Here is a 27825-nt window from a genome sequence, read left to right on the forward strand (position 1 = left end):
GCCCCCCTGAACCCCCCCATCTCCATATTTTTTTTAGGTCAGGGGGGCAAGCTCCCCTGAAACCCCCGTACTCTTGACTTTAACGAACGAAACTACAAAATCGCCCAGAAGTCTTCATATATATATATCTTTTGAGTCATGATTGAAAAACTTACTCTTTTCCGTTGGAGCGTTGATTTCCTTTAAACCGCATTTGGCCAGAGTGAGGATGGGAGTATCAATTCACAACATTCATTTTGCATCATGATACATTTGTTTTATTGTCAAGTAATGAACTGTAATGAATGGGGTTGTCTTGTTCTGTTCTACCTTTTCGATGAACCTTACACTATAAAGCGCAACTTTTTTTTTTCTTTTCCATTTGATTTGCAAATATAGAAATTTTAACTCAACTGCTATTATCTGTGCTGTAATGCAACTCTTGATGTTATGCAGACCAGTGCATGATATATATAAATATATATTATATACGATTATTATTTTTTTCTCTGTTTCCATTGGGGTTTCAAAGGTATTTGTGTGTGTTCTTTTCATTGTTGCTGATGTCTTTCTTCAATTAAAAGCAAGGTGATGTCATGTTAAAAGGCTATTTATGTACAATGTAATGGCAGTTCAGAGCTTCCCTTTGGTTGTAGTGTCTCAAAAGTAAAAAAAGTGAAATTTGAGAATCTTTCACTGGTCCCTTGTCTTGAGTAAAACTGTTAGACGCTGTATTCCCCGCTGTACTGTTCTGTAATAACATGTTCTATTCCTTTTGTAATATTCATAATTTCATAGAGGCAATAAATTGTTTTTATTACAAAAATAGAATTTAGGAACTTGTTTTTCATTCTGAAATATCAATACATGGACATGACTGTCTCACAATAACTTTGGTTGAGGAGTTGCCTTTCCGTCAAACTTACATAGTGACCCTTTTGTTATATTTCAGTCGTCAGAATGGAGCACAAGCCAATTTAGAAGCTTTGCAACAAAAACTGCAAGAGCTTGACATTGACGATCAGCAGAGAGAGAGGTTAGAGGAGTTTCTTTCACAAAAACAGAAAATTGGCGAGCTGCTTGAAGAAGACTTTGAGAAACTCGGGGAGTTGGGAGCTGGCAATGGAGGTGTAGTCACCAAAGTGCTTCATCATCCTTCAAATCTGGTGATGGCGCGAAAAGTAAGTTTGTGAAAAATTTAGAGGTCTAGAGTAAAGGCACTCGGCCATTTCTCATTTAATTTGCTCTAACAGCCAAACGAATAGAGATAATTTTAAAAATTTTGGCCTGCAAACTTTCACATCATCTGGCCACTAGATGTATAATGATCTAGAGCATTCTTGGCTATATTGCCAAGAGGGATGTTCATTCTAAAAGACCATGTGAAGGGACCAGTTTGGGATCAGGGCACCTTTATGCGGTCATCGAAGACACATTATGCAGCCAGGGAACTGTGATGCAATCACATGGGGAATGTATGCTGCCAGGACCTCCCAACATGATTTTGTAGTGTAGTGTGGGGTAGGGTTGTTTTTTAAGAAGACGTGCCGACAGTGTGGTCTCTTCGTTGACGGACTGGCCAAAAGGTTCGAATCCCGAGAGTATGATACTCTTGAGGTTCGGCTTTTTTTGACACACACACACACACACACACACAACCCCCCTCCCTGGCGCCCTCTTGTGAGACCAAGTGATCCGCCTTCGAAATGATCATCTGTATACAGTAGGGTGTTATAAAATAAACAACAGGAGTTACTGTAGCGTAGTGTTAAGACACATGCTTCATGTGTGTGTGTGCCCAAAGAAAGGTACCAAAAGTCAGATTTTGACAATTTTTAGTTAAGGGTTACACTTTATTTATAGGAAATTCAATGCTGAACATGGGGGTCTTTGAATATTTTAGATATCTCAAATAGTTTTTGAAATATTGTACATTTTGCGAGGTAGGATATAAAGATAGAATTTTGAGAAAATGAGCTTTTAAGTTTAACAAACATGAGAACACATACAAACTTTTAAAAAACGATTTTTTAAATATATTTATTCATGAAAAATTCATGTCCAATTTGGCATTCAGTTGACATATTATGAACGGAATTCAATGGTAAAACATAGCAGGGAAGAGAGAATGTGCATTTTTTTTTTTATTATACCCTACCCTCAAAATAATTCAAAATAAAATATTTAGAAGTTGAATCAATGAAAACCCTTTGAATTCATTGTAAAAAAAAATGGTGGATCTATTATTTTTTTAATGGAAACACATTTTCGTCAAAAAAGGAATTTTTGTCATTATCAGCCTGTAGCTTGAAACGATCTGGGGCGAATTTTGGTACCTTTATCTAGGCGCACACGCATATGTTGAAGATCCCGGGTTCGAGTCTCGTTGGGCCCACATTTTTCCAGAGGGTACGTCTCTATATATATATGACCTTCTTAAGTCGAAAGAGACGAAACTACCAACTCAGTACTCAGTAGAGACTAAGAGTAAGTAACAAACAAAGAATACATGGGAGTAACAGGTGAGATTAATGATTAGCGATAACGAAATTAAAAGCTTAATGATGTTCGGCTCTTGTTACATTGAGGACAATGAACAACTCTGACAAACTTTAAAAAACAATGAATATGTAAATACTGCCAGGAACTTTGACAGACACCTTCACAAACGACCCGAGTGTATCTTTTAAAAAGATCAATAACTCTCCCCCCACTCCAGAGTCCTATACTCTGCAACCGCATCTACTGTATTCACATGGTGACATGTGATGCGAACGCACGCAGGTTTACTGACCGGTCACGTTGGCAGGCTCGACAAGCTAAAAATAAGACGTTTGATTTTCTTCTCTTTTTTTTTCCACAAGTGACTGCAGTAACAAATATTGATTTATTTTAATGGCCCGGGGACACAGCATTTATAATTCACAACCTGCATGTCTTGTCACAAATGTTTCGTTATGAGGCTGGGAAAAGCCGAATGAAATAACTCAATTGCGACCGGCAAAAATGAACTTACTGACCCTATCGGATTTTGTTTCCCCAGTCTTGATTGATCTATCGCATTGAAATCAAGAACTGTGAACCAGGCTTTCTAGATGCATTTATGTAAGCTAAATTGCTGTTAAATGGGCACTGTTAGCAAATGACCACAACAATATCCCTTCTCCAATGGAGTGGACCTTTTGTAGACGTCGCCGATCGCAAGAAGTCCCTTTTAAAAAATAAGGGTATGACTATGCAGCCACTCACTTCCTGGATCCCCTTTGTTTTCTTTATGTTAAGACATTTACACATGATATTTATTCATTACTTCAACATATGAACTTATAATTGGAAAAAAAAATATGATAAGAAAGCTTTGTAATGACGGACAAGTGACCGGTCAAATTTTCACTTTGAGATATTTTGATCAAGAACCAAATTTTTCAAACCACTGCCGCTCTCAAACTTTGCTGCCTACCGAGACCATATTTGTTGTGAACATGTGATTCATGCCAGTGCATCATGAGAGCTTGGTTTCCGTTTGGAAAATGAAACAAGACCTGAGTTATTTATTTTATAAGGAAGGTGGCCGTATAGTTCGGCCGGCCGCAAATATTGCCTGTACTCTATATAATTTTCTACCCCTTTACATTAAATGCCATGTAGCACAGTTAACGTTTTTTCATGTGTACCACCTACTACCTGGTTCTCAAATTACTGCAAACAATTTTCTCTGCATACATGTATGAATTTGCTCGTCTTGGGTCTGTGCACTTTTTATAAAATTATGAAATGCCATAATTGTTGGTAAATTATAATTGAACTTTAATGTCAGAAAAAAACAAGTGAATGTCAATGGCTTTTAATTAAAGATTGTTCTTATTTGATTTGAGTATTATAACTGTAACAGGTTAAAATTATTTCTATGTATAGATTTATGAAAAATTTTCTCTATTGTTTTGCCATCTTCAGCTTATCCACCTTGAAATCAAGCCAATGGTCAGAAATCAGATTATCCGTGAACTGAAAGTCCTTCACGAATGTAACTCGCCCTACATTGTTGGATACTATGGTGCTTTCTACAGTGATGGTGAAATAAGCATTTGCATGGAGTATATGGTGAGTAATGTTGGGTGTAGTGAAGTGTTTGTCCAGCAGTCTCTTTGATTTAATTGTTTTCGAATTTGTTACAACCCAGTGTCTCTTGTAAGGAGAGCGATTAGATCAATAGATTTTGTTTTAGAAAACTTTTTTTGACAGGGAGTGTTTATACCACTACCCCCACTTTTAAACTTTACCAATTGGACAGTACCTCTAAAAGTTTTGTTTTTAAAATTAAATTGAAATGCTGATTGAACAGAAAAAGAGAGTCTGTATAGAAATGGTATCTAAACAAAAGTCAATCTTTTTCACTCTCCCGACCTCTTTCCCTTTCCTACTCTATCAATCATCATCATTCGCCCACGCTCTCACATGCACTCACAAACTCACACATTTTCCTTTTTCCACCCCCTCACAAATATTTTCATTTATATTCATTCAATCAAGTACTCACACACCCATGTGAGTGAACTTACTGGAATAACTAGACTTTTTTTTCTATTTTATTGTATTTGTTACGTTTCTTTCATGTGATATATTTGTATTTTTTCCCCCACTTCCCCTCAGGATGGTGGCTCCTTAGATTTGATACTAAGGAAAGCTGGCCGGATCCCAGAGCCTATTTTAGGAATTATTACCATTGCAGTGAGTGTCTGTTATTATTCTGATTCTGTATTGTAACTTGAAAATTCCACCTATGAAGGTATTTATTCTTTACATGGCTTTGTGTTGAGCTTTTGTCAATAGGTGGGTACCTAAAATGTAGAACAGATGGTTGATAATAAAGTTCTTAATATTTTGTTTTTACTTGAATTTTTCTATTCATGTATTCATCTCCTTCTACAAAAACATGTATTTACAGACCTACAGACGGCATGCTAAGCTGTGTTACTGGCGTTACATAACATCAAGTCAAATTCTTTCAAACATGACTATGATGACACATTTTTTCTAATTTGAACATACAAAATTATTTTAACAGTTTTCTTATTGCTTTAATTTTCAAACATAAGCATGAGGATCACAGAAAAAAGAAAATCTGAATGCCAGAGTGTTTGCATAATTTGTGTCATCATAGTTATGTCAGAAAGAAATGAAAAACTTTCCGTTTTCATATCTTAATTTTTAATTGAAAATTTGGGCAAATAACGATTGAGATTCAATTTGAGTCACAATGCATGTTAATGATGAAAAAAATGCCACTTTATTCCCATTTTACTATGAATCTCTGCCAAATATCAAATATCTTTCGAACATAACCATGATGGCACAAAATAATTTTTTTTAAATACCCTGAAAAGTATTTTATGGAACCTAAAATTGTTTTAATATTTTTGTTATTGCTTTCATTTACAAACATAAGCATGAAGAGCATATAAAATAGCAGAAAAAAAAATATTCTGAATATCTTTGTGTTCGCTTTTGTTTGATCATAGTTATGTCCGAAAGAAATGAAAAACTTTCCATTTTCTTATTTTAATTCATTTTTTGACAATTTTAGAAAACAAAGATTCAGGAGATTCAGTTTGACTCCTAATGCATGCTAATGGTGAAAAAATGCCACTTAATTCACATTTTACTATGACTCTATGCAATATATTAAATATCTTTCGAACACACATTTAATGGATAAATGTTTGTCGTCAATTTGGAACATATCAACAATTTTCTTCAAATTTTCCCCTCTCGTTGACACCTAGTCAAGCACACATGGTCGCATCTAGATCTAGCACTACTTGACCATTGGCACGCAGTGCTATGTTGATCATTACTTGGTTTAAATTTAATTAAATAGAGGGTAACATTTTTCCGACATAACAGTTTTTTTCGAACATAGCTTGTTAAAATGTGATGACGACATAAGAAAACTTAAATGAATTCGTCTTATCCATCATTATTCTTCTTGCGTCTTGCGTCGCCAGCAATAATGGATCGATAGGAACAATGCACGTTCCTCCACCCCTTTTATTTCTCTTTTTTTTAATTGTTTCTTTCGAGCATAACAAATGATGACAGAGCACGAGGCATGGCGGGATTTCCCTTTACTGCAAAATTATGCACGGTCATAGCCTCGGAATCAGTCAGGGAAGAGAGTAAACATTGAACGATATTATGCTCATTCCAGGGCCCCAAAATGGCCGATAGAAGTGAAGTCGTAGAATCGAAGTTGCCTTGCGAAATGACTACACGAGTTATACTCGAAAATGAAAATCTAGAAGGCTCACAAAGACAAAACAGCTACAGGTATCATTATTCCTGATATAGCACCACGCATAATGTAGTTATAGTACTAAAAGCGTAGGAGGATGAGTTTCTCAGCAATTATTTCATTGTTGAACCTGACGACAAAAAAGTACGAACTCATCGCGTCACGTTTTGCATTCTAAAAATACATCGATTTCAGAACTAAAAATATTTGTAAGATTTCTTCTGATAGCCCAACTGCTATTTCTCTGCTCTCATAGCGCAACATATACAAATTTCAAAGCTGTTACACCATTTTTATTGGAAAAGGAAAGGATTTTGTAAGGTATAGGAAGAAACCCCCACTTGTTGGCAAAGGCTCATGACTCTCTCTCTGTCTCTCTCTCACTCTCTTCTCTCACTCTTTCTCTCTCTCTCTCTCTCTCTCTCTCTCTCTCTCTCTCTCCCTCCCTCTCTCTCTCCCCCTCTTTCTCCCTCTCTCTCTTTCCCCTCTACTGAAAAGAAAGTAAAGAAGCTTTCCCAGATGCTGTTTGTTTATTGATTTTTATATTTATGCTGTTTTAAATTGGGATTTGTAGTTCATTGACACAAGACTGTGCTTTCTCTTTTTAACAGGTGCTTAAGGGTTTGTCGTACTTGAGAGAAAATCATCAAATTATTCATCGTGGTAAGCTGTTTTTTTCTTCCTCTCCTTTTTTTATTTCTACATTGCCTTTTATTTGGTGCTTTACAATTGTATACCACAAAATGTTTTCATATTTTCCTCGTTTTCTGAGAGTTAAATGGTTAAAAGTTGTTCCTTCTTCTTCTTCTGGCAGTCTTAGGGAGTAACTGACTGTAAGATCTCGTAGTTACTTGATTTTTTGCATAGGTGGCCGTTTTATCTCTACATAGAACTTACAATCATCCCGTGCCTGACAGGCAGCCACATGTCATTTTTTAAGGTACTTTTAGATATTCATACCAACTAGAGTGACTTCAGCTTTGTATAGGAATTAATTTTGAATTGTGTGTGAATGGCAGTCAGAAGGATCTTTAACTCCCACGTAGGACTTCAAAAATTTATTGTTTTAATCCAATAAGACCAGGTGCTTGAGTCTACCTACTGTAGGATCCAGGAATGACTCCAGCCACCAGTATAGGTCACAGACAGATTGTGACAAGCATAATTTATGTCATCTGTTGAATGTGTACTGTTATTTAGATTGATATGCCCTGGAAGTCGAAATTAGTCTATAATGAATTAAGACAGTGGAGTGTTGCAATCATGTCTTGACTGCTTAGATGTCCAGGATTTTCTACCACTACGAATAGTGGTCTCTCTTTTTTTAAATTTCTGCTTTCGTTTTCTTTTTCTCTTTTCTAAAAAAAAAAAAATTAAATTGTGATGCTCCATACCTTGTAAAAGGAGCTTGCTTTGCTGCAATTTCCTTATACTTAGAGAAATGACAAATTTATAGTTTAGAGACGTCATCACTTTGTTAGGGAACCCATAACTAGAAGAGAAAATGATGATATGTAATAGTGCAACTTTTTTCCCGATTTTTTCTGCTTGAAGAGTAAATTTACATTGTTGTTCCAAGCGAACAAAGCAATGGTAGCTTATATTGGGCATTGGGCTATAATTCTCAAAGAAAGTCAGTCTTTCTACTATTAACTATTGTTGTTGTTTTTTTTAATTGACCAGTTTCTTTTTGTTCTTGTATGGTTTTATCTGCTTGGTCACAACCAGACACTTGTTGGTTCAAATTACATTTATTTTTATTGTGATTTTCTTTGCAGATGTCAAACCTTCAAATATCCTTGTGAATTCACATGGAGAGATAAAGTTGTGTGATTTTGGTGTCAGTGGACAGCTGATAGATTCAATGGCAAACTCCTTTGTGGGGACCAGATCTTATATGGCGGTAAGTTGGAATGGATGCCATCAGTGTTCATATTCAAAGTACAATCGGAAGTATCCAAGACAGCCACTCATTGCCTAGGAGAAATGTGGTTGACTTAGATAGGTGCCGTTAAAGCTAGAGAGGTGAGCAGAGTAAGCCCGATTCCCTGTAAAGACTTCTCTGTTGACATCCACCCCTTGGTGCTCATATGACCTTTTGCAGTTGCGAGCGCCGTAAAACCTCTACTAAATAAAAAATATGTTAGACAGGTGGACATGTTCGATAGGGCCTTTTTTTTAATAAAAAAGAAGATGAGGGGGAATCGAAAGTGGCCATTGGGACAGGTGACTGTCAGAGCAGGTGGGACCTTTGTAGTTGTCTGGTTTGTTTAAGCACTACAGGTATAGAAAGACCTCTAACATGACAGACAGCTCTGCACAATCACATACCTGTTAAAATGCATTTACCTATTCCAACGTTCGAGACCTTCTTTCCTTCAATTAATTGTGTCTGTTGAGCATTTAGCAACATTGAATAATCATCATTGTGAATGTTCTACTTCAGTGATGTAATAGTGAAAGATCACTTATGTGACTGTGTAGATATTTGTAGCTTTAACTGAGGTGTCACTTTTGTCTTGGTTGGTGGTTGGAGGGTGTTACTGGTAGGTCCTGATGCTTTATTTTCCCTTTCTTGTTTATGTCTATCCGTCTTTCTTTTTCTTTTCACAAAATGGCAGTAATCATGTCAATGTGCTTCATATTGCTAGATTCAGACTCAGCTTCTTTTACTTTACTTTACTTTTCCGATCCAGCGGCCATTTGGGTTCTAGCCCTTCGGTCTGTCGATATGGCAAAGAATTGACAGGTTTTAATCAGCTGTGCTTTGTCGCTGTATAGAGTGTTTCCGATGTCTGGGGAGACAGGTAGGTAGGTGCTACGCAGGTCACAAAGTGCTGGGCAGTTAAATAGGTGGTGTGGTACTGTTTCATCCTAGCAGTCGCACAACGGGCAGTCGGGTGGGGTATCCTTGCGGATCCTATTTAAGGTAGGAATTTAGTGGTATGTGTTGTGTTCGCAGGCGAAATATCGTGACTTGTTCTCTTCTACTCAGGGAATTTATTGCATCTTTAGAGTTCAGACTCAGCTTCCAAATACTCAGATTATGCTAAGCTGTTACTTTTGTCTTTTTGTCTTGTTGCACAGCCTGAGCGGCTTCAAGGCAGCCACTACTCGGTTCAGTCAGACATTTGGAGCTTAGGTCTTTCTCTGGTGGAAATGTCCATTGGTCGGTATCCAGTACCCCCTCCAGAGGCGAGAGATCTTGCCAGCATATTTGGGGACAATGCGAACGAAGAGCATATGGAAGCAGCAATGACGGGCAGGCCTTTGAAAGGTGAGTCATTGTATTTGGAGTGGCTGTTGTTTTACTAATGACATCTTTGTGTAAGATACATAATTCAGAATCCTTTAAAGAAATATTTCAGTGTTTTGATAATTTGTGGAAAATTGTTGTGTTGTAGTAGTGCATGGAAATATACATGTGCTAATCTGGTGTTTTTAAAAATTCCTTCAGGTAAATAGATTGGGTCATCTGAAATAGCTTTTACAAAATTTTGAAAGTCAAAGAAATTTAAGTTGTTACGCAAATTCCGTATGGTTCTCATATCTGTTATACATGGTCAGGAGAAAAAGTTCTCATGGGACTTCTGTACTTTTTCAGATTTATCTTATAAGTGCTGAAAGTACATTTTGTGGGTTGTATGCTCAGTACAGGAAAATTTAATTCTTATGAAAACATCGGTTACTTTGACACGCTTCGGATATTTCCTATGGCAAAAATGGGGGTTACTATTTGAAATGTTTCTTAGTCAAGCAGTGACTTTTTTGATTGTCAAGATTTCATTATAAAGAGATTGGATTGTGTCACTAAGATTATGGTTAACAGATTCATTCAAAACTTGAAATTCTTTGTTATGTGGCTTTCCTGATCTTATTTCAGAGTTGTGTTGATGAATTCCCATTCCCTTGAACAACATGTTGTTTACCGTTATGATGTCTAAAAGGATTCTAGTAGCAGTAATCAATAATATAAATTGAAACTACAATTACAACCATACCCTCGCACATCCCCCGTCCCCATCCCTCCATCCCTACCCCTCCTCAGAACCCAATTTTGTGCAACAGCTGTATTAGACTATGTTGCTCTAATCTCGAAAACCACCTTTCCATTATATGACTTTGTAGTGACTGATGTCGGTGCAATTTCACAAAAATTAATTTCTATTCAGTATGAGAAATGCTCCATTTTCTTTTCTTCAAATAAGGGGTTACTATTATGCCTACAAATTTTATCAGTAATGTAGGTTTCGGAAAACAGTACTGCATATAACTTCGTGAGTCACTCTGTGGAGCACAGTGTAATGGGCTGTTGTTCATTCATTAATACCTCAAGGACCATTTAATTATTAAAGATCATGTGATGGAGGGATATTTAGCTTTCATACTTTAAAATAATGAAGTGCTTTACCATGTGTGTGCTTTATTGGCACTCTGGTGTGGTACGTTCCTTCCACTTCTTTTGTGGTGTTACTATAGTCCTATTCTGTCTCTGTAAAAAATGTGGCCATGCTGAATCATTATTAATGAGTACTCCATCCTTGTTTACCTAGGCTCTTAGTTGAACAGATACTACTGCCAAGTTGCCTGGAATGAACAATACGACTTTCCAGCACCCTGTTGTCTTTTATTGTTATAAAAAAAACTCCTTCCGTGTTTGGTGTTTGCATATGTCCCTGTGTTGATATTTGAATCTGAATACAATGACACTTTGCCCATTGCTGCTCATTTCTCCTACCTCCAAATCATCGTACTTCCCTCATTTTTCTTTTCTTTCTGTATTCAACCACACCTGAGTTGTCTTGCAGCTTGTCCAGGAGACATTGAGGTTTTTACTGGGGATGGTCCCCTGCCTATGGCCATATTTGAACTGCTTGAATATATAGTCAACGAGGTAACCGATCAGAAGTCCGCTGCATGATTACTCTTTGTACATGTGTTTATATTTGTATGTATGTATGTATGTATGTGTTTTGTAAATATACATCTTTTAGTTAATTTGTTTGGTTGTTTGTTTGGGTTTGTTTTTGTTTTTTTAAACTTTTATGTGGTCATGAAAATTCTTATCATTATATTTTGTGTTCCGTCATCTTTGTGCATTTTTGTTGGAGCGCATGCAACCTCCTGGGCTGTGTATTATATCGACAGAGCTTCCCAACGCCTCTCCTATTTGCCGAGTTCCTGTCAGTTTTTAGTTCTAGTGTAGGGACTGATTTAAGCTCCATAAGCTCAGCAGTGCTTTCTTCAAGCTTTCTTAGTTTTTGGGTGCATTTGCATAAATGTTTTTGCAGTATATCTTGTCATAAGAATGCCTTTTTGTTTTGCGAACTGGCTGTTAATGAATGGCAATGGTTCCGATACTTGAGTTATCTTGAGACTTTTCAACTGAGTGAAAGGGAAATAGATAAAGTATGTTAGGTTACAGCAGTCATATACATACATCATTTGTACAATGTGTATATTTCATAAAGTTGTTAAAAATTTTCTAAAATGAAATGTGCTGTTAACACATCAGTGCATGGCTACAATGGGATGCATACCTGAAAAAAAAGCGTCGCCATGCTAAGGCTAATTTGCATAAATTATGCATGTGTGCCTCATATGATTCAAGGTCAAAGTGCCTAGGATGTAAACTCGTGTCATTTTAGAATGTGTGCCATTTTGTTATTTAATATTATTAAAAGACAATTTGTCGAGCGATACATCGAAGACAGGTGCATACACTTTCAATGCTTTTCGAAGTTCGAAGTTGTCACTAAATTCTAGTACAGGGGTTTTTTTTTTACAATTTAGGTCAGCTGACACTTTGTCTTTTGTTCTATTTTTCTATTGTGATACTTTTTCTTTCTTTATTTCAATTTGATTGTAGTGATATGTTACATGAAGTTTGTGTGTCCTCACAATTGGACTGCAGGGTTGGGGGGGGGGGGGATTTTCTTGGGTATGGGGGGGGGGGGAAGTAAAGCAACTCTTCACTGATTGTTAGCATCAACTTTTCTGTATCTGATGCTTAGTCTGTTCTCAAAGGCATGGGAGCGGAGATCTGCTCTAAAACAGGAGGTTGTATTGTGTACCAATCAAGTCATAAAGTGTTTCAACATACATCGTAATTCACACATGTACTCTGACTGGATAGTCTTGACTTCCACCTGTTTTTTTGGGGGGGGTTTTGTATTCTTCTTCTTTACTATTTTACGGTCTTTGGCAGACCTTGATGAATGTTAGCCTTGAAGGAAAATGAAAAAAAAAAGACAAGCTTTCCTATTCAAACAACTTTTTATTCCCGTTTTAATTCTTTTATGAGGTGATGTTATCTTGCATGTTTATATTACTTTGTAAGTAGTTGAAAGTGATCATTCAAAGACAGTGGCGTGAGATATTTTTCCGTGCATGTTGTTGCATATCTTCCTCATACCAGTGTGTGAATTACTTTGTTCCTGAAAGACTTTACCACATCTGCCTGTCAGTTCCTTGATTCACGACGACTGCAGATGGTTTAGCAAAGCCTTTGTTCTTTGTTCCGAGTCTTCACTTTTATTTTCCCAGCAGCCTTGTTCCGACCTACAAACTGCTTTGTGTTTCCATCCAGGTGTAGATGTTACAGCACCACCCACACCTTTGTGGACTGCTGTTCTTCCTTTTTATTGAATTTGTTGTTGTGTTGTACTTGTTTTCATCTTTGTTGTTTTGGGTTGTTTATTTTTTAATGTTCACGTTTGGGGATTGTGATTTTTTATTTTTTTTTCCATATGTTTATTTTACTATGACATTTTGTTTCACTTGATGTGGACAGTACAATTCCTGTGGCTGCCTCCCCTTATGGTTGGAGACTTCCAGCTTTCAGTGTGCGTGCGTCTGTAACAGCTGGGTTGTCTTCTCTTGCTTTCTAGGCACCCGCAATAACTATATGGTACCAACGCAGGGGGGCGCTGCTGAGGCACCGCGATCTATGGCCATATTTGAGCTTTTAGATTACATTGTGAATGAGGTATGTGATCCCTGCTTCTTACTACTAAAAGACTTACAAAGCCCAAAGCAACTAAGGGCTGCTTTGGTCTTTAAAGAATGATACAATGTTTTATATTGCAACTTGACATGCTTGTTTTGTGGGTTGTTCTTTTTACCTCCATCTCCCTGCAGAAATGGAGTTGAAGTATTGTGAACAAGACATAAGACAAGTGCTAATGAAAAAGTTGGAAAAACTGATATTGTTTAGTTTCTTTCTTACAATTAGATTTCTTCAACAGTTGTTTTTTTCTATTTAAAAATCATACTTGTAGCTTCTTTCTGATTTCCTATTATCAGTGGCACCTTTGTATTTTGAATAATTTCTGTACCTCTTTTCCCTCTCTGTTCAAGTGATTGGTGACTCTGGTATTATCTGCTTCTTCCTTTATTTTATTTTTGGGTGATAATTGTTCTCTTCTCTTGTCTTGGCAAAAATGAGATAATGAACATCAACTGAACAACAATTTCCCCATCTATGTTAGTCTTTCTGTGTGAGATCGAGAAAAAGCTGAGAGAAAAACGCTTCAGCCTGAGCGAAAAGAAAGCTATTCAGTTAGTTTGTTCAGAACATAAACATCAAGGTACAGTTGTTGATCATATCTTCATCTAGCAGAGTGAAATTGTAAAATAAGATGCCGGATATTGGAAATAAAAGCTGAGCAGTGTGTGCCGATGTATTGCGCATTGGTGTGACACTTTGTCACTCTGTGATTGCCGGGAGCATATAATTGCGCCTGCTGGAGACATCAAAAGAGGGTCTAAGTACAGGATTAATTGCTGCACTATTTATGTCTGTCAATAGTTTTATCTTGTTTGCTTTTCCTTGGGAACATAATGGGAGGCTTGAGAATCAATGAAGCTTCTCTGTATTGATTTTTTTTAAACTTCAGACACACTCTGTTTTCATAAAGTTAGGATTTTGACTAAAGATCATCAGAACAGATCATACTTTTTATGTCTGTTGATGGATGTCTTTTGGGTTTTCGATTCTTCTAGTCCGTTCTCTTCCCTTTTTTAAAAATCTTGTCTTTGCTCCTTCCATTTTATCAGTGTGCATCTTTTCAGAATTAAGGGTGTCAGCGGTTGATCTTTTTCTCTTTTTCTTTTCTTTATTTCCCGCAGCCATGAAACTATATATTTCTCAACACTAAATGACCATTATCATGTCATTCTGCTTAATAGGAGTGCTGAAGATAGTGAACAAACCCACTGATTGAGCTGTCAAGCTGCAATATTTGTACCAGATATCTAACATGACCGTATAACATTCTTTGAAAGTGCCTGACTGACGTGTGTAGAACATTTTTTTCAGTGGTGGTGGTGGGGGGAGAGAAGGGTTAGTCCAAACCTGTGCCGATGTACACTTTTTAAGTTAACCAGTGAGTTTTGTGGGCTGGCATAGTTTTAGCATGAAATGTAAGGCAGATCAGGTCAGGCACTTTTTGGTCAATTTTTATTTAGACTGGTAACTTATGAGACCTCTAACATGCTGTTTCATAATGGTTAATTTGATTTTTTGTTGTGGTTTTTTTTTTTTTGGTCTTATTTTTAAAGAAAAAAATGTCTTATCATTTACTGCCATTGATATATGTGTTTTTCCCCCTCTTTTGTCAAATTCCTTTTCATATTTATCTTTTGTTATCCTTGCCAATCCTTTCCGTTTCTCTTCTTTATTATAGTCAGTCCTTTAACATTTTATATTCACAAACTCAGAGGTTGATTGCATCCTGATAAGCTAGTGGTAGAATTTTTTTAGTCTCATCTTGTCTTTATTTAAGTTTGGCTGAGTTCAGCAGAAGTTGTCATATCTGGTGTTGAGTTTGACTTATTAGAATATTTGTTTGTCACCTTTTGCTCGTATTTTATTTCTTTAACTTACTGCAAGTGCAAGAATTTGTAACTTGTGAATGAACTCAACTGCTTTGAACACCACAGATGATAATAGCTGAGTCATAGCTACTTGTTCAAAATGCCAAAATTCTGTTTTTGCACAGAAATGATGGATAGAGTCAATCTGAAAACCTTTTTAATTATCAATTTTTTGTTCAGTATTCATCTATGATTTTTGTTTTAATAACTTTTTCTCACCACTGCCACCTGAAAGAAATATACAGGGAACTCATCCGTCCTTTTGAGGGCTGCATTGTGCTTCATAGAACTTTTTCTTTTTTTTTTTCAATAAATGTTGATCAAGCTTGCAAGTAATGCACATCAGTATTGTCCCAGTTTATGCATGTGCTGTAATAACATCCGCAATCTGGCACTTGTGTGCGTTTCGAAAGTTACTGTCATTTCAGCAGAAGACAGAATGCATAGCACTTAAATTGTTCTTGGTGTATGGCTTAAATCTATCTAGAACTCGTCTCTTGTGTAACTAAGGCAAACTTGAAAAGCAGTATAAACAATTCAGGGGGTTGTGTGTAAGGCTTTGTCTATAGGTTTTGAGGCTCACACTTTCATTGACTGGTGCCTGCAGTGCTGTTTAGTTCTTACAGACATTTTGAGGAAGGTCGTTTTCGCTTGACTGAAGAGCCCCCCCTTGTTTCAAGAATAGAAAGTGGATTTGGTTTGGGAGATGAGTGTTGTTTTTTCATTTCGTAAGTAGATAATTTTTGTTCTAGACTGTTAATGCCCCATGTGGCCTTCTCCTTTTTCTTTTCATTTCTTGCAGTTGTAGAGAGGTAGGATTGGGTTGGAAATAACTACCCCCTCATTGTTTCAAGCTTAGTATCTTTCACTCCACTGAGTTCAGAAATCAGTTCTTACTTGTTTCACCCTTAGTCTTCAAATTCTGTTGGTTTTCTCCTCACTTTGTTTATAATTGTTTTCCTTTTATTTTGATTTTATGTTGTGTAGAGGTCTCATAATTTCCCCCCCAAAAAGAAAAGCCAAAAATTAAGACGAAAATGCTGATTTGTAGAGTCCTTCATATACCTCAGGCATAACTGAAGCAATGTGTTTCACAACATTCCATTCCTTTTGAAGTGATCCACCTATTTGCTTTCAGTGTTTGTAATGCGATATTGTGAACATTTTGCACTCTCCAGTGTGCTGTGTTTCTTCCATACTTTGTTTTTTTGACTGGTCACTTTTTTGAAAATTGTGCAAAAGCAAGGGAGTTATGACATGATGCTTGTGTTCTAGTACAACAGGGAAATGGGAAAGCTAGTAGCACCATTTTTATATATTTTTTTGTTCCATATGTATTTGTTGTTTTCTTTTATTAAAAAGTTCTGGATGAGATCAGAATTGTTACTATGATACCTGGAGATGTCAGTATTGAGTTTGGAGTAGAAATGTGTCAAGGAAAAACTTAGTGAATTTGAAATTTTGAATTTTCTCAGTCTTTGTTGGTTTTCATAGAGAAATGTATGAACCGTTTCTGGAGGGAGGGGTGGGTTGGGGTTACTTCTTTTAACTTTTAGATATGTCATGTCAGTGTATCAGGACTTAGTCAGAAAGGACTGTAGGATATATGTCAGAACTTGACTGCTGTGAACAATTTTCAAGGCAGCCTTTTGTTCATCTCCTTTCATTTTGTGGCCTGTAAACGTACGAGATTATCTTTTGGATTTAATTTTCTATTGTCCTAAATTGTAATGTGAATAATGATTTGAATGGACAAATTATGCAACAGCTTTAGAGCAGTACAGTATTGTACCATGTAGTGAATCCCAGGAATCTTCTCTTCAAAGCCCTCAGTCAAGGCCAATGTGCTAGCCTCGTGCAGATATGTGTGCTTAGAAGTCAATCATCGGGTCAGGGGAAGGCTGGTTATTTATCTATTATTGAGTTTGTTTTTTTTCTTTCAAGTTTTAATTGGCTAGTCCTTGTGGTCCTTCAAGCTGATTTAGTGTTTTATTTAAACTTACTGTGTATTCAATTCTCAAATAACCTGGGTTTCAACTGTAGGCAGAGAAAGGTGATCGGAGTTGTGCTGAGCATATAGATTTTTTTTCTTTCAAAAGTGTTGTAGTTGGCTTAAAAGTTACAGATGAAAGTCTCACTGAGTCCAGTGTCAAGTATGGGCAGATTGGTCTGATGTGGAGATTAATTGCACAAGCTCACGTCTGGAGGAAATTTGTTGCTGCTCTTAGTTATACCTGTGGTGGATAGAGGTTGCTGAAGGACAGACAAGGTTGTATGGTCGCCCTTAGTTCCATTCCCCTGTTTCCGTCCACCACCACACTCCTGCATTTTGGTTGAGGAGAGAGCCATTGTGTTTCACATTTCCTTGCACTGCACATGGTGGTCCATTCTGTGCATTGAAGTAGACCAAATAGTGTGCACCTGCATCAGTAGTCCCGGCACACAAGTGTAGACCAGCCATCTTGTATCTTAAGTACAGATTTTCATTTATATCCGTACCACTGTGCTTGTCTTTGTTCCTAGTCCCTGTAATGACTACCCCCTGCTCTGTCAGAAGTCTGCTTGCTTACCTCCCTCCCCTTTAGCAGTTGTGTCAAGTCGTCACCCTCCACTCTGTATTTTTTAGAGTTTCACAAATAAAATGTACACAACAGCATTGATGTTCTTTTATGCGTGCCCTTAGTGCGTAAGTTGTAGTTTTGGGGTTTAAAAGAAATTTATGTTTCCTTTTTCATACATCTAGTACAACCATTCTGAAGTAATGGAACAGATCATTTGTTCCTGTTTGGAAGTATTTAATTTGGTGGACATTTTTTTCTATCTCTAGAAATATTATTTTTCAGTATGTAAATGAAATTTGGTCCAGTGTGCCATCTGGACATGATTTGTGGAAAGTCTCTCACTGTAATTGGATATGGGAATGATGAGTTCAGACCAAGTGAAAGTCTTTGCATTGACATCATATATAGTCCTGGAAAAGACTCAACATTTTATGACCTGGTTGGATGAATAATCTTGCCAGCTCTGTCGACTCTAATAATGGCTGCACTTTATTTAAGCACAGAAAAGGACAACGATCAATGCCATGTCATGTTGCTTACTTTGGTGTGCATGGAGAGCACTGCAAGCTTGATCATTTTATATGCTGTTGAAATCGGTAGTCTGAGAATTTTAGTCATACCAGTTCTTGAGTAATAACCTGTGGCATTTTGACTAGAGTTGTAATTTTGAAGGTCATTCAGATGAGTTGTTATGAAGATAGATGTTTACTAAACTGAAATCATGCTGCGTTTTTTTTTAGATTTGAATAGTCTTTGTACACATAAGGACTGCTTCATAAGATAGTGAAACATGTTTTACTCCCCATTTCAGCCTCCACCGACTCTCCCGAAAGGACGATTTTCTGACGAATTTGTTGATTTTGTTGATAGATGGTGAGTAAGTCAAGGACAGGTGATTTGTTGCAGATTCCAAGCCCAGCATTCACTGGTGTCATATGTTTTGTGTTTATTAGACTTACTTTTTTTTATATATCTCTGTGTCTTGTTTGTTGTAGGGAAGCACAAAAGGCCTGTTAACCTGACAAGTGATGAAATAAATGTTGCACCGACTTGTAACTGTACATATAGGTGGATGGAATATGTTGCTTACTAGCTTATTAAGTTTCACTTGATTATTTAGTCTGTGTGTAATGGCATCAGTAGTCTTGTGGTTAAACTACAGGACTTGTAATCTTGAGATTGGGGGATCAAGGCTTAGCTCAGTCTAACATTGTCCTTGGGAAAAGGCACTTTTTCTAAACTTCCAATTTGGCGCAGTCCTGTTGGAGATGGATGTTAAAGTCCCACCTTGAAAACAATGTTACAGTGTTGCAAGGGCTGTAAAAACCTATACAATTTCACACTTTTTTTTCTGATGTTTGTGTTCCAAGAGAAGCTCATTTATTTTATAACTCATCTTATCTAACATGTAGATTTTAGTTGTAGGCTATCTGTGCTATTGAGTCCTACTGTCAGATAATTGTCAGTGGGTTGGGTTTTTTTCAACCAAGACAGTTGTTAGTGAATAAAGTGATGATTAATAACTGGTAACTGTGTGAGTGGGAAATATGTGAATTCTGTCATTTATCATTTAGGTTCCTTAACATGTGCTATTTTTGTCTTCTTCTTTTTTTTCCCTACATAGCTTAAAGAAGAATCCATCGGACAGAGCTGATCTGCAGTCCTTAGTGGTAAGTTGGAGTTAAAAAGATATTGAAGAAAAAGACTCAGTCATGCTGCTTCTGTAATATCTTTAGGATTTTTTGCCTTGCTTAGTGGCGTCTGCACTGGACAATTCATTTTTGAAAGAGTAATATTAATTTACACGAACTGCTATAAAGAGTAGATGGTGGTGACTGATTACCACTGGCTAAACTTTGTTCACCAGAATTATCCTGCCTGTTCATGGATGCTATGAAAACACGCAGAAAATGTCTCTGAAGGACTTCAACATGAATCACTAGACATGGGAGTGCCTAGTTTCAGACAGACCAGGTTGGAGAGCAGTGGTCACAAGGGCAGCAAATCAAATGAGGTTTCACAAATTAGAAATGCTGAAGCCAAGAGAACAGCCTGCCAGATGCACACATCCACAAGTGAAAATGACGTTTTTAAGTGATCAGAGTGTGGCAAACTCTTCTCGACCAGAATTGGTCTCATCAGTCGCAGCAAAATCATCTTGATCCTTTTCTCTTCTGTTTCACTAAATAACGTTCTCTTCAGCAGATACATTGGTCATCATCAGACGTTGAGGGACAAACTGTTATTATTAATATTGTTATGTACATGATTTGTGGGAATTTGGTGTGGTATACTTCTCGTGTTTCTTTTCAGTGTTACTGTTACCTACCTTGGTCCTGGTAGACACTACTTTTCCTCTGCCTGTCCTTTGCTACTGTCTGTGTCTTACTTTTTCTCTTCTCCAAGTAACCATTGTTATTGTTTATTGTGCTTTTTTTCCTCAAATTTTCCAATTTCCTATAGAGTACTGCTTAATATATTCACATTTACACTATTGCACTGTAAGAAAACAAGGGGGGGGGTAACATAAAAAAGAAGAGTAAGAAAACCAGAGAGGAAGGAACTAGGTCACTTTGGCCTGATGGCTATGTGCATGATGATGATCCCTGAATTTAGAACTTGAAATAGCCCTCTATTTTTGAATTACCTTGATTATGATATACTTTATTTATGGCAAGTCAGCGTTATGACAAATACATTACGCTCAGTATATTGATGAAACTGAAAAGTAGACAGAGCAGAGGAACTCTAGAGGGTTCACTTACCACCTACACAGTGAATTTGTTTTTGTTTGAATACACTGGTTTGGGGGGGAATTTGTTTTTGGTTGGATATACTGGTTCACAGGTGAGTCTGATTTTAGGTGGATATACTGGTTCACAGGTGAGTTCGTCTTTGGTTGGATATACTGGTTCACCGATGAGTCTGATTTTAGATGGATATACTGGTTCACAGGTGAGTTCGTCTTTGGTTGGATATACTGGTTCACCGGTGAGTCTGATTTTAGGTGGATAAGCAGGTTCACAGGTGAGATTGTTTGTGTTGGAGAGTAAAACAGAATGAGTGTATGCTCAGAATAATTGTTGCACAGCATCATGCTATGTAGTAAAATCTCAACAAAACTGAAAGTCATTTCAGTCAGCACTAACTTTGTTCTTGGTTTGATGAATTTTTCTTGTAGAACCACCAGTTTGTAAAAAAGTTTGAGAACTCGGACATCTCCATCGGCCAGTGGGTCTGCAAAGTGATGAACATCAACCCGAGATGAGTGGCCAGAGGTTGTAGTGATCATGGGCTCCAGACTGTGGAGCGACCATTTTCTGCGTACAGTTGTGCATGTTTGGATGAGTAGGAACACAGGTGTGTCCTGTGTGTCTGCTCTAGTATCGAATTTTTCTGTGAATGCACCTTAATGCATTGTGCCAGACTATTTTGATTTTTTTTTTTTCCCCATAAATATTTTTAGGGTTATTACGCTGTTTTCAGGTCATGTTGAAAATTTGGTGGTTGGAGGGGGCATTGTATTTTATTATTGTTGTTTTGCTAAACGTTTTAGTAGGACCATTCAGAAGTTACGAATTGAAAATAAAATTTGCTTTTTTTTAAAACTGGAAAGGTTTGCGATGTTTTTTATACTAATTTCTCTTCGAGTGGACTGATTTTTGAAAGGTTCAATTTTTGTATTTAACATGTGGTATCTTAGATGAGTGTGTGAATGAATGCTTGTAAATCATTTAATAATTTTTGCTTGAAATGGTTTCCACTTTGCAAGATCTTTCACAAGTGTAGCATTAATACATGCTTGCACATTCAGCTTAAATGGTGATAGAAAAACCCAGAAGTGCTTCAGTCTTACAATGTGATAACTACACTGAGACCTGAAGTGCTGTCGAGGGATTTAAAAATAATCTAGAAAATGAGAGGTGTTTAAATGAACATTTTGAATACAGGCGAAATATTTTTACCGCATGCAGAACTGATTCGCTTTTCTATCATTCTCTTGATTGTGGGAGATGTTTCCGAGTTTGGCAAATTTGAATGAGTGAATGACTTGGGAGAGCTGTCTTCTTGGCAGAAGGAAACTCAGCATCAACCTCCCCATCATATCCAGGGGTAAACAGTAGGGCATATTGTGTGATTTACGTTTCATTGCTCATCTGTATCTTCAATGATGAAATGATTATTTGTTTTCCCTTTTTGTTTTTTTGTTTATTCGATTGTTTTGAAGAAGAATGTGATGGAATCTGAATGTTTTGTGTATGTAGGGCGGGGGATGATAATGATAAGTCGTGGTGTAATGTTCTCAATGTTTCACATTCCTCTTTGATGTATCATGTCACTGTCAGTGTCAGTCTTTCTGTACTGAGTTGTGCTTGCTTTGTTGTGTGCTGTCAGTGGGCATTGAGGAGGATTCTTTTCACATTTAGGTTTGCTCTTATTTGTTTTGAGCTATGGATGCTTTCTCCATCATAAGATTTATATATATGACAAATTTTTCACGATTTGTATCCTCGCAAGAACACTATTTTGCCCACGTGAACATAGACACTTGCTGGCTGATAATTTATGTGATGAGAAATTGCGGGGCATGGCAGAAGGATCAGTTACCTCTATAAATAAGCGTTGTATTCATGCATGTGTCTGTAATAAAAGCTCATTTTTAGGGATTAATGTGACATTTTTGTCCGATAAAGTCTGCACTCATTGATTGAATCGTGTGTTTGTGTGAGCTGTGAAGGGTAGCATCAATATTAAAGAGAAAAAAAGCACTATGCTTGTGTTAGCAGTCCTGACGTGCGTTAATAGTTTGTAGAAAACTGCCAACTTCTGATGTAAGATGAACAAAAGTTACCTCATTTGTCACAAAGTTGTTCTTTTCTGTTGTGATTATGCTTCTCTCTTTTTCCTATTAAAAGGTAGAAACTAATTTGTCGCATTGTGCTTTCAGACTGTTGACTTTCATATGATTTGGTTGATAAGTCTAAAAAGTTACTTTGTGATAGTACTTTTTTTTTACATTGAGTTACAGCGAGAGAAAAAATGGGTGTAAAAATTGGAAGGTGACAAATTCATTTTTAAATAACTCAAGTTTGTATTGTTTGATATTGTCTTTATTTGTTTGATGTAAGTATGTACTTATGGTTGTTGTGAAGTGGCTTGATTAAGGTCTCCTTGTTAGTGGCTTTGGGCGTGTCAAGACAAGCTCGATCGAGTTTCTTCAGAAATTGTCTTTGTAGCTGTGAATAGACAAAGCTTTCCATTTGTGCATTATTTCCTCTTGAAAACAAGTTCACAATAAAATTCAGAGATTCCAGACAATGATTTTTTTTTGTAGCTGCTGAAGTTTGAGCACTCTATTTTTTTGGCCTCATTTTTATGCAGATATGAATGATTTTGCAAAGCTGATTGGCATCCTTCAGTGGTTCTTCTTGTTTTCCCAAGTCTGTGATAGATCTGGCAATGTTTGGCATTGTCCAATTTGTATTGGTATTGGTACAAAACATTTGCAGGGATAGTAATATCTGTTCATAAATGTTTGGACACCTCAAAAAGTATACGTAGGCATTTTTTGGTTCTTTTTGGTTTACTAAATGTTACATTTACTACGCCCTGTCCTATAGCTCTTCTATAGTTCTCCTGTTCAATCAAATGGGGGGGGGAGAATAGAAGAGTTGGCTGTTCTTGGGTTTGGAGTGAAAGTGTTTGGGGTTTTGTTTGGCAGGGCCTGGTTTGAGATTAGGTCTAGGGGAGTCAAAAGACTTGATGTTGTAGGGGGCGTTGCTGTGTTTTGGCCTATGATGAGGTTTAGATAGTTTGTCGACAGATTCCATCTGCTCTGTTTGTTTTCTGGTCAGCTCCATTGTCCTAGCTTATTGCAGTAGGTCATTTAAAGTCATATTTGGGTTTGTTAGTAATGTTAGACCCTTTTCCTTGACCTTGATGGATGAGCAGCCAAATATCAGTTGCGACTTGATTTCCTCTTCTGGGTTTACAAACTGACATGTTCCGGCAAACTTGATGTACCGGAACGACACTTGTTGATTCAACAAATTCACTCTCTTATCATGATTTTGTCACACTCTAGTAACACCCTAGTATCCAATTATAAATAATAATGATCATACGTTTTGTGCCCAACACAATGTTTTGAATCAAAGCAGCATTTGTGTATGCCGGGCTTGTGAAAGACTCTCTGAACACTAGACACATCAAAGAACCGGTTAGATTTACACTGTACACACCACGCACGCACACACTACACAGACCGGCGGGAGGCTGGGATCGACTGCGGTGTAGGACTCCACCTCGCCGTGTGGAGTCCGGATTAAGTTGCCTGATAGTTTAGCGCCTTTGTGATACCCCTCAGGGCTGCACAGCTCACGAGCATGAGATAAAATCCCCAGTTGAACACAGCTACTAATGGCGCTTAATGTTTCCTCAACAACATTAGCACAAGTGCAGCAGTAACAAGGCTTTTTTCCTGTTTGGGATGTAGGTACTGTAAACACTAGATACACTGTGTTTGAGAGATTACTAAGTAGTAAAATCGACTCCTTAGAGATTAAGAGAATATTCAGTTGGGGGGAAGGTTTTTGTTATCGGTGCTCTGGTTTTTGCTTTTTTTGTTATTTATTTTGTACATACATATCATAGATCCTATTGTGTTCATGATCATTGTAGATTAAACGAGTTACAAATGTGTTATGGCTACTTTTGGTCAAGATTGTCTAGCTTTCAGACTTTATTGTTAAATATTAAGAAGAGCAAAAGAGTTGAAGTCACAACTGAAGTAAGATTACAAACTCAGACCCTTCTTGTGAAAGTTATTACACTAAACAGCCCTTTGAAAGCTGTCACTATTTCACGTTTTGCTCCTATGAGGTTGTTGGAGAGAGGAAATGTAACCTTTTCTCCAAAAATAGACATCAGTGATCACAATAAATAATGCTTTCAACTTGAACTTTTTCGGCTGAGCACATAAACAACAGTGTCGATTTTTTAAGGCTGTGGCACCAGTAAATGTTGTTCAAAGTTCAGTTGAATCTCCCGACTATAAATATAAAGTGAAAATATAAAAAAAACTTAAAATGAGTCCGCTTTGAAAAATCTACACGTCTTGGTAATTTGTCAGTGAGAAAGTATGGAGGTTTTTCAAGGTCTTTGGCTACATAAAAACGTAGTAATTGTAGTAGTAGGTAGTGCTGCTTACGGTTTTTGAGAAAATGTCTTGAGACTGGGGGCATGAGTGTATGTAGAGAACTGAAGGAAGTCTGCTCTGTGAGAGATATAATTGACCTGACTATGCATCATGGTGAAGGGCATGTTGTGCCAATGTGTTTTCCGTTTCTGTTGTATTCCCCCATCTGTCTGTAAGATAAGCACCATTTTGGTTTGGATTTTGTTTTGATGTGTGTGCCCTTCAACAGTTGAGAACCTGCGTCAGTTGTGCAAATGACGAGAGTTCAGTTTCTGCTTTTGGAAGTCTAGTTACATTGAGTGTCTCTGTTTTTCTGCTGGGATGCTTTACCCCTCTCAGCATGATAAGTAAGGGCTAAGCAGCCGGTCCCTTAGTTGATCTAAATTTTGTTTATAGGAGGTCTGCCCCAAATCAATCCAGCTTGTTTTTGTTGTTATCGATCCAGGTCCGCCCCTCCCCCCCCCCCCCCCCAAAAAAAAGAAAGAAATGTGTTTGTGCTTGTGAAATTTTAAGAAACAGCTTCCTATCTTTAGATCAACTTCTTTATCAGTAAATTTGAAGATTTTTGCTCTTTCACAAGTGAAATGTGTCAATTTTTTACTGTTTGTATTGTGCAGTTAGTAATCCAGAGTACTTTGTATTGCCTTTTGTACCATACAATTTTAGTTTAGTGCACATGTTGTGAACAAATGACGTAATGTTTCGCGGAACTTGTTCGGAGTGTGGCTGTTATTGATAGCCTTTCTTGTTTTGTAATGACTTTTCAGGACTGAAAGAAAGCTTTCATCTACATCTAATTTATTGAACTTTCTGCAAAAGAAGTATTTTAAAAATAGCACTGGATTTCAAGAAAATACATTTTTGTTTGTGACAGAACAATGGACTATTTGCCATGTAAAGGAAAACAATATGAGACACTAAGCAGTTTTTTCAGAAGAGATGGTATTTAATAAGGGATGTATTGTTCTAAGGGAGAGTGCTTTATCAGATGTTAACTCACTGAAGACTGAAGGATTTTACTATGTACAGGCACCGAAAACTGGAGGTTTTTGGGTTTTTAAAAATTAAGTTACATAAAATCTGAACCATTTAAAAAAATACAATGCCCTTTTGACACAATCAAGGACAATACAGTAAACATACCAAAGTACAAGTGTAAATCTCTGCTGGATTATTTGTCATGATTTTTTAGTGAAAAAGTTAAATTCGATGTAAAAAAATCACGAATAAGAAAATTAGAGACGTCATATAGACAATCACCGCAATTTACTACACAGTCTTAAGCAGTCACCTAACTAAAAATGCTCTGGATAAAAAATTATCGATCGACCGATATTCAGGAAATTTTTTGTGGAACGAAACAAATGGCTACGCATACGTCTAAGTCTAAGCCAGATCCCGTGCTTTTAGCGGCATTTATAAAGACGCTATCGGCAATAATGACAATACTACGTTTTCCACCGGAACCCGTGTTTTTAGCGAGAAACATCTTCAGTGAATTAAAACAAAGTCATCTTCAGAAATGAAAATGTAGTTCAGTACCCTGCTTCCCTCACTGCTTTTACAATCAGAGTATTCAGAGATAAAGCCTTTATCTTTTCAGTACCGTACATCTTTTTTTTCATCGGTCTTATGGATGGCATGAACTCGGCTCCTCTCTATCTCAAACGAAGTTAAGCGTGTTGTCTTCAATTATGGTAATTATTATATTCGTTATAATCATTGTTTTGTGCTAAAGCAAGTAATGACATTCTTTTGTATGTTAATTCTAAATAATAAGTATCATATGCTGTATGACAAGCTTTGGATGTCCCTCCCTCTCACTTTGCCAATTGCACAAGGTGTATGTCTGTATGATTATTCTTTCAATGAATTTTGACATGGATCGAAATTTATCCGAATATTGTGTTGAATTAAAGTTTATATATTATATTTATAAAATGAATAAGATCTTTAGACTTTTCATTGAAGGTCCTCGGCCAATATCGCATTGTATGTTTACTAAAAAGTGTACAAGTTATTTTCTCATCCTGCGTGACATCCCTTGAAGTTTTTCAGTGCTGAAAAAGTTTCCACCAAATTTTTATTTGTTAATGTTTCAACCTTTTGAGAATAGCTTATAAATTCGAATGAAGTTGAAAAAAGCTGACAGGGTGGGATTCCACGATGTGAACGGTGTGCTAATCCATGTCAGTGTCTGTGTGGTTAGGTTTAATCTTTTGGGGTTCATTTTTTGTTTTGTTTTGTATTCTGCTTATTTAAGTCTTTTTACTTTAAATTTAAAGTCAACCATTGAAAATGATGTTAACTGATAATAATAATCTAGTTTTAGCTGCTCTAACAAAGACCATAGTGCAAACAACTGAAAGTGAAATGATTGCTGTACATTGTTCATGCATTTTTTTTACAGTGAAGAAAAATTCCTTGACTGTAGCAGTTACATCTTCTACTGACCCACAACTAACACTGGAATGAGTAATAATGTGTTCATGTCTTGTAAATGGAGTTTGAAGCAAAAAAATAATAAAAACTAAGTAAATAAAATAATTCACAATAAATGAGAAAAGGAGAAAAAAAGGTACTTGTACTTGTCTGTAGTATTTGTTGCAAATACGTGTGTTTGAATACTATGTTGTGTGTCTGTGTTTTGAAGTAAGAAGGAAAAGCAGAGAAACCATTGAGCAGGAGAAAGTGTATTTTGGGTGCTTTTTTTTTTCATAGTGTAAGGGAGACTAGATCATACTAGATGTAAAAGTACTATGAAATATGATGATACTATAGTAAGAACAGGTCAACTCTTTGGTAGTTTTCCACTTGTGAATAGTGAGATGTGTGGACAGTAACAGGTCATTGTAATTGTGTAGCTCCAATAATTTAGGTGAAATGTTGGGCAACCAATCAAAATCGGACTCAAGTGG

At 36.8% G+C, this 27825-nt stretch overlaps 1 protein-coding gene across 3 annotated transcripts in view; it reads left to right on the forward strand.

The window, feature by feature from the left end:
- LOC101850764 (dual specificity mitogen-activated protein kinase kinase 1) overlaps nt 1-27488 on the forward strand; it is a 29166-nt gene extending 1678 nt beyond the window's left edge. The window contains exons 2-11 of one of the 3 annotated variants that reach the window (XR_004858348.1): nt 932-1160; nt 3934-4080; nt 4630-4707; nt 6883-6934; nt 8050-8174; nt 9359-9548; nt 11080-11165; nt 13162-13259; nt 18521-18582; nt 19334-19378. Coding sequence is in view for 2 of the 3 variants with exons in the window: in XM_005089328.3 (XP_005089385.1) it covers nt 932-1160; nt 3934-4080; nt 4630-4707; nt 6883-6934; nt 8050-8174; nt 9359-9548; nt 13162-13259; nt 18521-18582; nt 19334-19379; nt 20891-20977 (1114 nt within the window). In the remaining variant the exon portion in view is untranslated. Of the gene's footprint in view, nt 1-931; nt 1161-3933; nt 4081-4629; nt 4708-6882; nt 6935-8049; nt 8175-9358; nt 9549-11079; nt 11166-13161; nt 13260-18520; nt 18583-19333; nt 19380-20890 lie in introns of those variants that run through there. The other 2 variants (XM_005089329.3, XM_005089328.3) reach the window with 2 other exon arrangements.
- The last annotated feature ends 337 nt before the right edge of the window (nt 27489-27825 follow it).

The sequence above is a fragment of the Aplysia californica genome, unplaced genomic scaffold (assembly GCF_000002075.1).
Source record: "Aplysia californica isolate F4 #8 unplaced genomic scaffold, AplCal3.0 scaffold00005, whole genome shotgun sequence".
Taxonomy (NCBI): Eukaryota; Metazoa; Mollusca; class Gastropoda; order Aplysiida; family Aplysiidae; genus Aplysia; species Aplysia californica.